Source organism: Neophocaena asiaeorientalis, unplaced genomic scaffold (assembly GCF_003031525.2).
Source record: "Neophocaena asiaeorientalis asiaeorientalis breed wild unplaced genomic scaffold, Neophocaena_asiaeorientalis_V1.1 scaffold40, whole genome shotgun sequence".
Taxonomy (NCBI): domain Eukaryota; kingdom Metazoa; phylum Chordata; class Mammalia; order Artiodactyla; family Phocoenidae; genus Neophocaena; species Neophocaena asiaeorientalis.
Genome location: NW_020185335.1, coordinates 10,894,381 through 10,907,362, shown reverse-complemented (window position 1 = coordinate 10,907,362; position 12,982 = coordinate 10,894,381). Strand labels below are relative to the sequence as shown.

General features: G+C 47.2%; 1 protein-coding gene across 1 annotated transcript in view; it reads right to left on the bottom strand.

Moving 5' to 3' along the window:
- The window catches only part of CDH13 (cadherin 13), a 991,194-nt gene that overhangs the window by 225,699 nt on the left and 752,513 nt on the right, over positions 1-12,982 (bottom strand). Inside the window, exon 7 of the mRNA XM_024735819.1 lies at positions 6,285-6,463. Within this exon, the coding sequence (XP_024591587.1) occupies positions 6,285-6,463 (179 nt within the window). The remainder of the gene's footprint in view (positions 1-6,284; positions 6,464-12,982) is intronic.

Below are 12,982 nucleotides of genomic sequence, written 5' to 3'. Positions count from 1 at the left end.
CGCTTTTCTATCTGCAGAAGGAGAGGGGGTTGTGCACATCTCGAAAAGGCGATACAGTTGGTAGTGCAGATGTCATTACCAGTGATTACTGATGAGGAAATGGGCTCAGGGAAGGTAAATGATTTGCCCAATGTTACACAGCTGGCCAGGTGGGAAATTGGCACTCACAGGTGGCATCCTACAGAACAAATCGCACACCCAAGGCATTCAATAAATGTTTTCTTTAAGAACTATAGTCTCAAAGTTGGAAAAGACATTAAAGATATAACGTTTACTAGTTAACTGAATCCCTTCTGTTATGTCCTACAAGGGGCAGTCTGTTTGACTATATCCTACAGCAGGGAACTGACTAACTACTCTTAAAATTTACTACTAAATCAATAATGATAATGATGATAGCTTGTGTTTATTCAGAATAGACAATGTGCTTTACATATTTTGACACATCTGATCTTCACCAACAACCCACCTGAGGTAGGTGCTGCTATTCCCATTTTATAGGTGAAAACCAAGGCACAGAGAGGTCCAATAACTCACTGCTATGGATTGAAGTGTGTCCCCGCAAAAGAAATGTTGAAGTCCTAACCCCAAGCACCTGTGTATGTGACCTTATTTGGAAACAGGGTCTTTGCAGATGTAATCGAGCAACGATGAGGTCTTTAGGACGGGTCCTAATCCAGTATGACTGGTGTCTTATAGGAAGACACAGGCATGCACAGACGGAAGAAAACATGAAGATACACTACTCCAGAAGAAGGACATGCGAAGATGGAGCTGGAGACTGGAGTGATGTGTCTACAAGACAAGCAACGCCAAGAACCGCTGACAACTACCAGAAGCTAGAAGAGGCAAGGAAGGATTCTCCCCTAGAACCTTCCGAAGGAGCCTGGCCCCCCTGACACCTTGATTTCAGACTTCTGACCTTCAGAGCTGTGAGAGAATAAAATTCTGTTGTTTTAAGCCACCCAGCTGTGGTACTTCATAACAGCAGTCCTAGGAGACGAATACACTCACCTAGGTCAAAAGCCAGATAAATGATGGGGCCAGGATTCTCTCCCCAGATCCCACCTCCTGTCAGTAGGAACACTGAAACATGCTCTCCAAAGGCAGGAAGACCGTGCAATTCACAGCACATCTGAATCACCTGGGTTCTTCTTTCAACTACTGATGCCTGTGTTCTACCCCCCGCCCCCCCCCACCCCCCGAGACTGATTTTACGGATCCAGCTTTGTTCGCAGCACTGAGGTTTCTAAAGCTCCTCAGCAAAGTTTGAGAACCAGTGTCCTAGTTGATTCCACTCTTCCCCTCTAGGGGAGTAAGCAGAACAAATCCACTCTCTCTTTCCGAAGACCAGCCCTCCTGTTTCCTCTGAGCCCCCCTTTTCCAGGCTACACATTCCCAGGTGGTCCACTATCCAAAGGAGGCCCGCAGCCAACTGTGCTGCCCCAGAGGACTCCTGAATCATGGCGCCTGCAAATGCACCCGCTTTGGGGGAAGCCACAATGTAGTTAACCTTGGACAGACTGGAAAGCAGGGACTGACCCACTATCCCTTCCACCGACCATACCATTTTCCACCTGGCCTGGTGTTCTCCCCAAGGTCACAGCTCAGTGGAGGCGGAACATCTCAGGGAGATGCCCACTGGACAGACAGCATCTGCTGGGCAAGGCTGGTGGCCCACAGAATTGGAGCCAAGGCAGAGGCTAATCATAGTTAGGAGGGAGAGGAGGGGGTCAGTTATGGGTCCTCAGAAGATGAAGTGGATGAGCTGCCTTCTAGCATGTTCCCATTGCCCAGGGTGGGTGAGAGATGGGCGGTCTCGCTCCCGGCTCTGCACTGCAATCGGGTCCAGAGGCCGCAACGACACCCTGGGCAATGAAAGGAGGTCACCTGGCCAGATAGCGGCCTGAGCACACAGAGGGGCCATACGTTTCGCGCTGCCTGCCTCTCTCTCTCCCCGACATCCTTCCTTCCCTTCACCTTGCAGCAAAGATGTTCCTGAGCTAAGGACTGGGACCATGCAGGGAGGACACACTGACACAGTCCTCTCCTCCTCAGAGCGTGGGGAGGGGCAGCGCAGTGAAGGCACCTGTCTCCCCTGGCCTCGCTCAGGACGTCCTGGGAAGAAGAAAGGGCAGCGACCAAAATGGCAGCATTAAACAGCACTGACTGGCGTCCTTGCCTGTCCTCCATGACAAGCTTTAGTACAGAGTGACTGTGTGATAGGCAGGGAAGGTGGACGGGCAGGTTCAAAAGAAACAGTGCCTTCCCACCTCCCTGAGGTCTTCTGTCACCTCCCTCTTGGGGTCCTGTCGGGGTCCTCTTTGGGAACGTACTAGATGGAAAATCAAAGTGAAAACTTTACATCAATCGAGCTCAGGTCAACGCTTGAACTTCCGGAACCTCCACTCCCACAAGGCGGGGGCCAGACAGGAGCAAACCATTTGCGAAATCTCAGGGGCCCCCCGGCTCTAGGAGGAGTCCCATCCTATTTGTTAACACCCATTCAATGCGCAAACACGCCATTTGAGTTACTGTCAGTGAATACATGGTAACCACCCTTAACAATGGTTTAAATCATATCAAAGTTTGTAGGGGTCCCAGTGGAGCATTTTCTTAAAAACGAATGATGCATAAATCTGTTTTAAGTGCTCTGCCCAGATGACCCAGAAGCAGACTTCTGAAACCACACCTAACACAGGATGCCTTCTCAGAAGGTCTCCAGAAATAGCAACAAACAATCCCATAATCCCGCTGCGGGAGCTTGCCATATGGACACGAGCCCTGGGAAAGGCACGGTGAGACGAAAGCACTGCACACTGGGACACACTCAGGGGAAGCCTGACGCGCAAGTTCTGGCCCTTTAAAGATAAGTAACTTGAAGTCACGTTTTACCCTTTCAGCAAACTTGCCCAAGAGAACCTTAGCACAGCACTAGTAAACAGACAAGGCCTGCCTGTATTCAGGGACGTTTCTTTCCTTCAGATTGTAGCCATGTTGCCTGGGTCAACACTGAACTCTGGAAACCCTCACAGAAACGTATCACTTTTCATTCATTTTCATTGATTTTCCAATTTTGGTTAAATTGCGTTGATCTTTTTTCCCTTTTTGGAGCTGTTCATGTATCGTAGCTGAAAAGGCTTATTAATTCAACTCCCATAGTAATATACTTATTGCTACTTAACAAAAACCCAAATGACAAGAACATGAACTTGAGATACATCTGTCCCCCAAATAAACCTTAAAAATGGAATGATCTACTATATTATCATTTTGGTTTATAAATAGAGACTTACAATGCATTTTCTACCAGTAAAAAGAGAAGCTGAGATGGAGAAATCACCTTTCTCTTGTAGGAAGAATTTGCAAGTGCCTTCAGGAGAATCAGAGGTTATGGGAAAGCTGGTGTGTGTGTGTGTGTGTGTGTGCGTTCTCGCACATGCGTGCTGGGAGGGGAATAAAGGGAGAAATGGAAAGTTCTTACTTGCCTCTGAAGAAGATAATACGTCAGTCAGGCAGTCATAAAAATAGGGAGGTTTGGAAAAAGAATGAGAGACAAAATGGAGGAAATGGACTTAAAATGTTCTTTTTTCTGCTTCCTATTTTTAACGAGAAACGATTACATTTTCCAAGTGACAATCAGAGTTTCAATGCAAATTTCAATCTCTTCCTCTCTTTCCAATAATTTCCCATTTCCAGCTACTGTTTCCCACTTTTCACATGTAAAATCTTAGTGTCATCTCCAATTCATTCTTGCCAATATGCCAAGAAACCTATAATTAGGAGTGCTGAAATTGTGGTAGGTAGTGGGCAAACAAACATGCCGATGATCACATCTGTTTTCAAGAAATTTACTGTCTAGGCCAGCGGTGCCCACTAGCACTTTCTGTGATGGTGGTAACAGTCTCTGTCTTGGCCAGTACGGTGGCCACTAGCCACACAGGGCTCCTGAGCAGTTGAGATGTGGCTGGTCTGACCAAGAAATTGATTTTTACATTTTAAATTCAAGGATGTCAATTAAAATTTAAATAACCACATGTGACTAGCGGTTACTGCATCAGGTCTAGACCAAGAGGAAGGGGATATTCTTGTGGGTTTTTTTTTTTTTGCGGGGGGCGGGGCACGCGGCAGGTGGGATCTTAGTTCCACGACCAGGGTTCGAACCTGCACCCCCTGCATTGGAAGGCAAAGTCTCAACCGCTGGACCGCCAGGGAAGTCTAATGGAAGCGGATATTCTTTAAAGAGACAGATGACAGTGTAAAGGAGCATGTGACAAATGCCACGCGAGGGCTGCAGCTCAGAGCAGTCAGAGTGGAGGAGGGAGAAGGCTGTGGAAGACTCAGCGGTGGAGCACCGTTTCCTAGATGGGGCGCATCTAACCCAGAAGCTTGTGAAGAGCTACAGCGAGGAAAACAGAAAGGAGGGGAGAAGGCATTTCTCACCCAGGGAGTTTTTAAATCAAAGACACAGGGGGGGAAATGCACAGGACTGTGAAGGAAACCCAGCTCTCGTCCTGCGGCAGATGGTGCTTGCAGAAGGTCAAGGGTGACTGCCAGGGGGCACGTCCATGGAACGATGCCCTGCTGGGAACAAGGGATCCCAGGATGGGGGCAGATCTGGGGGGGTGATGGAGGCAGAGAATCCTCAAGTGGGTTGACATGCTGTGTGAAGGGCCAAGAGGTTCTCCTATGGAAGGTAGCCTGTGGGGGATGACAGGGTGGCCCTGGAACTTGGGAAATAGGCCAGGGCCAGCAGACAAACGTAGGGGGATGTAAGTGGGCCAGGAACACATGCCACCCTAAGTGCGACAGCTGCTACCAGCTCCACCTGACTGTCACAAGTGGTCCGACCCATTGTCCACATGTCCACACTGGGGCCCCGTTTTCCAGAATTTCTGATTTTCAGAAAGGCTGGAAATTGGAATTTAAAAAAATATGAAATCAAAATATTTGGATATGGCGACTAACGTGAAACTTTAAAACACCCTGGGCCTAACCAAAGAGCAGGCACGTGGGCTGACTGAGGTCCATGGGGCACCTGTCTGTGACACGTGACCTGGAAGATGGGTGAGGTTCATAGAGATGGCCTTGCAGGACAAGAGCAGAGACTGAGGGGAGAGAAAGCCTTGGTTGGGGGATGACAGGGTGGCCCTGGAACTTGGGAAATAGGCCAGGGCCAGCAGACAAACGTAGGGGGATGTAAGTGGGCCAGGAACACATGCCACCCTAAGTGCGACAGCTGCTACCAGCTCCACCTGACTGTCACAAGTGGTCCGACCCATTGTCCACATGTCCACACTGGGGCCCCGTTTTCCAGAATTTCTGATTTTCAGAAAGGCTGGAAATTGGAATTTAAAAAAATATGAAATCAAAATATTTGGATATGGCGACTAACGTGAAACTTTAAAACACCCTGGGCCTAACCAAAGAGCAGGCACGTGGGCTGACTGAGGTCCATGGGGCACCTGTCTGTGACACGTGACCTGGAAGATGGGTGAGGTTCCATAGAGAAGGTCTTGCAGGACAAGAGCAGAGACTGAGGGGAGAGAAAGCCTCGGGCGGAAACACTGGCGCAGGCAGCAGAAGGTTTGAGAAAGAAGTAAGTCAAAGCTACCTGACTCTGTGACAAGGAGGAGAGTGTCAGTGATCTGGGACAGTCACTTCCCTCCCCCTTCCTTCCCCCTCCCTCCCCCACCCTCCTGGCAGACAGGCGAGGCAGGCAGAGCCCACAGTCGCTGGGGCCTCAAGAGTAAGTGGTCGGTGATGTATGGTTCCCAGGGGGTAAGGGCAGGGGGGAGGGATACATTGGGAGATTGGGAGTGACACATACACACCACTATATATAAAATAGATAACTAATAAGGACCTGCTGTACAGCACAGGGAACTCTACTCAGTACTCTGCAATGACCTATATGGGAAAGGAATCTGAAAGAGTGGATACATGTACATGTATGACTGATTCACTTTGCTGTGCACCTGAAACTAAATCAACTATACTCCAATAAAAATTAAAAAAAAAAAAAAAGAGGGGTCAGTGAGGAAACAGGCATCGAGTTGAATGAACGCAAATAACCGCAAAGGACATGGCTTTTCCAGTGTGTGTTTTCTGGGGTCACATAACAGCCCATCACCCTTGACAGATTTTCCCCGATCCAACCATGTGTAAATATCTCATTTCCGCTGCTACATATAAAGTGCCGCTGACGGAAGCCGCACATCTTCCCTCATGTGAAAGCCATGTTCAATTCTCATGAAAAAGAAGTTGTGTGCTTTGCAGCTCACCTCCCGGTCCAGCAGTGCAGGTGACACGACGGTGACAATGTCTCCTTTCTCAGGATCGATGTAGAACATGTTGGGAGAGGGCCTGTCAGGCGTCTGCTGACGGATATTATACCGCAGGAGGGCATTATCCGTGGCCGGGTCGTCCGCGTCAAAGGCTGTCATCCGCATCACCGTGGTCCCTGAGGGGGCAGGAGCAGGGGATGGTCACTTGGGGGACAGCGATGGGCAAAGCCCCTCCCCGCACCTGGGCAATGGCAGTGGAGTGATGTGTCAATCACTTTCCAAATTAAAAAAGCAAAACCCTTCCCTGGCTCCGTTAGGTTTTAGCTTTCCTTCCGCCCTCCCTCGCTCCTCCATCACGTTAAAAGACCTGAAATAAAGAAATCTTTCCTGTTCAGCAGATTGACAGCTTAATTTTTCCTTCTCCTGATATGCTGTTTATTTCCACGGGCTTTCATTTCATTGTGGATGTGGCTCTGTGACAATGGCCTTCATTTTAAAATCTCTTATTGAATGCCTACCACGTGGGGGGGCCCTGGGCTGGGTGTCCGGGAAAAAGAGGTGCCAAAAAGTCACATTCCCTGGGGTCCGGCAGGTCGGCGCTAAGCAGGAGAGAGAGCGTTTGAAAATAATAAAGCATTCACGCGCATTGAGAGAGGGTGATGTGAATACGGATGAGAACAGCCTCATCTAACCACGGGCTCAGGAAAGGTCGCCGGTGCAGGTGGGTGAGTAGGTGTAACCGAGGGGAAGGAGGGGCGCCTCAAAGGGAAAGGTACTGCAGTTAATTCCGGTTACAGGGAATGGGCGTGGATGTTACTTGAGCATGCTCTGTGCGCAGCCGCAATGCTGACACTTTAGAGACGAAGATGGTATAAAGACGAGGGTGACGGGGACTATTTGATTATAACAAGGTTGAGAAGGGTGTCGGATACAGGTCTCGCTCACACACAGCTGATATGAAGGGCGACTGGCATTAGGTGCTTTGGAAGACAACTGGATAGCAACTAGTACAAAAAAAAAATGCATTCACTCTCTTGGCATTTACCCTCAAGAAACACTTGCACGTGTCGACAAGGGGTTTTGGCGGGGATGTTTACGGAGGATCTGAGAAACATTTGGAAAGAACCTAACCATCCAACAACACAGGAATTGCTAAAATGATGTTATCCCTACACTGTGAAATATTCTGCAGCACTTAGAAAAGGTTGTACAGCTAATGTGCTCTAACATGGAAGGCTCTCCAAAACTGAAAAATATCAAGTTGGAAAATGTTATCCATAGTATAACATCATTTTTATGAACCTATTTGCAAACAGAAAATTCCACAAACTTTATGCATATATTTTTCAGGTACAGTTTATGTCCATAAATGGATAGAAGATGGTCTATAAGGGTGAACTTCACACTGGCTTTGGTGGTTAAACCTGGGAAAGGAGAGAGGGCACTGGGATTAATGGTGATGCAGGGACGAGGGAAGATGGTGGCCGATCTGTAATGGTTTGATCATTTTTACAAGGAGCATGTATTATTTTGTGATTAAAATTTAATTTAAATTTAATTTAAAGGGATCATAATTGTAAACACCAATAGAAGCACGGTCTAGAGTGGAATCTGGCACATTTACCTGCTGGTCTTGACAACTGAGAGCCACCATATTGGCTCAGGGTGACGTGCCCAACTCTAATTTTTCACTGTAGTTTACTCTTCTGTGAATGAAGGGCCCCATCTTCTGATTCTGAATCCTCTGAGTCCACAACATGTGAGCTAGTGGGTAAGAGATGGAACCAGCAGACCCATCGTCCCCAGCAGGAATACTCATATACAGAAAATATTCAAGCTTAAAGGAAACACAGAGTTCATCTAGTGCAGTCACCATCCCGGTGTTCCTTTCCCTTTCATAACAGTGCTTCCCAAGCCATCAAAGCCGGTTTATTTTTTCCCATAATCAGAATCAGATTATCAGCCATTAGGTCCGAATGATCAGGCAAACGGATCTGACTGTCCTAAAGATCCATCTGTTAAGTAGTCTCAGTTCATCTCATCAATTTGTGAAATAGTCTCACTTAATTTCACCAATGTTGCCATTAAACCAGATGCATCCAGACACATCTTCTACTCTGTGTTGTGTCTTTGCCCTTCTCTGTTTCTTTGTGAAACTGTCCCAGGGCAGGCCTCAGGGACAGAGTCGGAATAGAAGATCCTCGGCACGTGCAGCCCACTGCCTTGCCCCCTGCCTTCGGACGATGTCAGCAAGCCATCTGGTTCCTGTGCTGTCGCTCACTGAGCTGCACTGTGCAATCAGGGTTCTTTCTCTGCCCAGTGGTCCAGGCAGCCGCTGCCAGTCTGTCAGCGTTAGTGTCAAGGGTACACTCGTTTGCCTTCCTGGTCTAGGAAAACAGGCCCACCTGGGGGTCTCTGTCAGAAATGAAAGGCGAATTCCAGGTCCACATCTCACCCCGGGCCATGCTAAGTGAGCTCCGTGTGGGCAAAGACCTGGAAGGAGGCCTCCACACCACGGATGCCACAGGAAACAGTCCTCAGCTAAGGACCTGTGACCTGGTGCCCTGCACTTTGTTAGCGTCTAATGAATGCTTGACTGATGGAATCTGTGCCCTATTTAATATGCCTTTAATTGAAGTCAGAAATGAACAAGCAAAAGAATGTATAAAAAAAATGAAGCCATCATGGTTTGTGAGTGTCATGGCTTCATAGGAAGGAAAAAAAGACCTCTCAGGGTGATGAATTTTTAGTTTCCACCAGGGCATTCATTGATAATGTCTTTTTTGGTATTACTTTTTACAGATTTGATAATATGGGATGATAAAAAGTTATCCTGGAATACTCCCAAGGTTACACAGAAGATGTTTTTTATTTTAATGAATTGTTAGGGAGCAAGTGAACTTGGTCTTAAGCCCTGCCTTTGTCTTTACCCTGCTGTGAATACACACCTGGATTTACTTCTGAGGCCCACTTCTGTAGACAATGAGCATTGCTGAAGTCATCTAAATAGGTTTGCAGCATTGAAGGAAACGACCTTGGGGTAACATCTAGGTTCAGGTCTTAACTAACTGTGTGAACTTGAGCAAGTTAATCAACCCTCCTTGAACCTCAGTTTCCCCATATGCCCCCTCATAACGTTAGGACATTAGTAACACTTTTCTCTATGGTCACTGTAAGGACTTGATGGGACAATACATTAACTAACTTGGTGCCGCGCCTGGTATGTTAGAGTTCTGAGGAGGGTGCCTTTTATCACTGTCTTGTCCTGAGTTCTGAGCCTATCATGGCGGTGCAGGCAATGACCTCAGACGAAGGAGCTCAGAAGTAAGTTGTCCATAGAAACCGGCACCTGCTATGGCAGAAGCCCCGGTGCCCATCACCTCAGAGTTGCCCTGCCTTACCCTCTCCCTCCCGCCTTGTCCACAGTCTTAGTTTATAGATTTGGGTTTCTACTGTGGAGATCACAAATCTATGATAACACATACACATGCGTGTGCATGCATGCAAGCGTACGCGTGCACACACACACACACACACACACACACACACTCACACACACATTCTGGAGCCGCCACTGCTTCTCCATATGGTACTCTAGTACTCCTCCAGGATCAAGGCTCATTCCCGAGTCCTGGTATATCTGATGGGCCCGACACCCTGTTCTCATCCTACTCCTCCTCTGGGGGCTGGACCATGATTTTCATACTTCCAGGTTCTGCAATGGCGGGGTAAGCCTCCTAAATCACCATTTCCTAAATTGTTTCCAAGGGACCCTGCCTGGTTCCATGGGTTCATCAGAGAAACACATTTGGGAAATATGCAGAAAGCACAGTTGAGCAGGTTTCCCTCTTGGAGAACTTCCTAGCATCCTTAAGAAGCAAATGCATATTGTGAATCTCCAAGAGAAAACAGCACCTGTAGCATTTCCTAAACTTCTCTATTGATGGAACCTCTTCATTTTAAGAACTTCTTTATGTGATGGGTCACATGGTCCTAAATTTTGCCCTTGGGGGACACAGACTGTGTTCTATTCATATTTATAAGCTTGGTAGCTATCACTCAATAGGTCCTCTGTCAATGTTCTTTGGGTAGAATTGCATTCTTGCAACTCACCATAGCTTTGCCTTATTCCACAGTGACCGGAAGTCATGGATAACTCATTAGTGAAAAGACTGGACAGCACTGCCTGGACATTTTTCATAACCAGGCATGCTCCCCCACTACCTCTGAGCTCTTTTCCCCCCCTAGAGGTCCTTGTTGGACCTGGGTTTAGCAGACATACACCAATTCCAAGTCCAGGGCTGATGTTCAGCATGTAGGCACCAGGACAGTTGTTCCACGGCCTATGGATGGCCCCTATGCCTTAACCTTGCCCACGCCCACGTGCTGGACTCTGAGAAGGGCTCATTTATTTCCATCAGCCCAGCGGCTTCTCATCTGTGCTTATCTTGTGCCTATGTGTGCTTCCTGATGGCAGAGAAATGATAATTATATGATAGACACACGTGTGGGTCCTCCATGTAGTACACTTCTGTCTTCTTCCCCATCACAATATTCTCCCATGTGTCAACATAAATGATAATCACTCTGTCACTCCCAGAGCTGGGTGAACTAGCAGTGGTCCCTCCAAAGCAAAAGAATTCCAGGCTGCTAGTTGAAAGCCTCAAGTCAGGCCATCATTTTCTTTTGTCGAAGGACATGGCTGCCAATGTGATAGGCTGATAAACAATTAGGAGCGTTTTGTCTTGGCCAGTAGCCCCTTCCTCTTGGCTGTGTTTCTCTGATTAAAGACATGTGCTGCCTGGTGTCATGGCCTTGAAGCCAGTGTTTGAAGTTCCGCTTCCTTGTGATTTCAGGCATAGTCACAGCCTTGAGAAGTGGAGTGCAGCTCTGAAGGTCAGGGGCTGTTTTCAATCTCCAGGTAAGGTCAGCCAGCCTCAAGAGTGGGAGACCCCAAAAGACAGCTCGCTTTGTGCCACAGTTGACAAAATTCTACTGTTCTTGACATTTCTTTGTCTTCATCCCCAAACATTTCCTTCACATGATCAAAAGTGTCAGACTCCTTTTTTAAAAAATGATATTCCTATAAGTGAGTAATATACTGAGACATGAACACGGACATTCACGTCTGTATTTGGCAGTGAATACACTTCGACAGCCCAGTCGGAGCAACTGTACGCTTTCCAGGGGGATGCAAAACATAAAAACCGATATGATCAGAGATGGCAGGCATCACTAAGTGAGCTCCTTAGATGTGACAAAATGTCACGTCATCAGAAAGCATCCAACTCATGAGAGGAGGTAGGGCCACCCAAACGTCTGTCTCTGTGACTAAACTGTCTCAGGGATGTGCCTCAGAGGTTACTTTTAAAAGAGAACATGGCCACAGATCCGGCACAGCATAACCCACTCCTTCGTGTTTATTTCCGTGTCAGAAGGAAAGTCCTTAGACTCTAGGCACCTTGACTTGTTTAGCTGGGTGGGAGGGACACAGAAGTATCGTGGAGTATGTCTAGTCGGACTGACACTGATTGGAAACTAAATTTCTGTTGGAGTCCTTCAGGCTGAAGGGGTTCTGGGCATCCTGATTCCAAACGCCCAATCAGTGTTCTAGATGTGGGATGACAAACCAGCCAGTGTGCCCAGGGCTGAGTGCATTCCAGGACAGACCTGGGCAAACCAGAGTAAGTGTGTCACCCTATAGGCCAAGTTCTGCTACCATATACAGACATATCTCATGGTCACGACTGTCAGAGTACAAACATGAAAATCGCTGCCACTGTGACATCAGTGGCCCGGGACGTGCAACTCCCCACTGGTCAACCAGTCTGGGACTGCTTTCTGACCACACACGTGGACAAAACCCAGCTCTCCCCTAACAGTTGTTAACGGCGAGAGGAGAACCGGGTGAACAAATGCAGGCAGACCAGTGTTAGAGGCACTGCTGAGGATGTGGGCTGTCTACTTTCAAATCCTGCCACACCAGGAACCATCTGGATATCCTCGGGCAAATTCCTTTACTTCGTGGAGCCTCAACTTCCTCACTTACAAAAGAGCATCTCCCTTAACCGGCTATTGCGGCGTTGAATGAAATAATGCAGTGTTTCTCAACCTTTATTTTTTCACGATCACTAATATCTAATAAGACACCAAGAGTCTTTTTAGATATTTTTTTCCTACCTGTCATCCCCTGCCATAGATATCTATGATGGCCCTTTGAGGACCACAAACCACTGTAATATCTCATGTTTTTAATGTCCCCCCAAGCACCAATTTTTTCCCTCTTGGAGGTGATAATGTCTCCAATAAGTATGTATAAATTAAGAAATATAAAGTCCAGTGCCTAGGCAGTGATAAATGTAAGTGTGAGATATAAGTTTTATTTACTGTTTTTTATTTAAAAATTTTTTTTAATTTTTAATTTTTTTGTAAGTTTTATTGATATTTTTATTGATTGCTGCAATTTGCAACTCACTTCTGGTGGGCGGACCTCATTGCCGTGACGATGGTGATGGGCCAAATGTCTCATAGGACCCAACCACATGGACTGCAACTCATACTAGTTCTGGGACTCACACCCAGGATCTATAGAAGCAGAGATTAATTAAAATCTCATAAGGAAACAATCCCTCTCTTCCCTTAGATAAGTCTAGAAACTTCTGTTGAGCACATGCATGCATGACTCATCTTCCTCT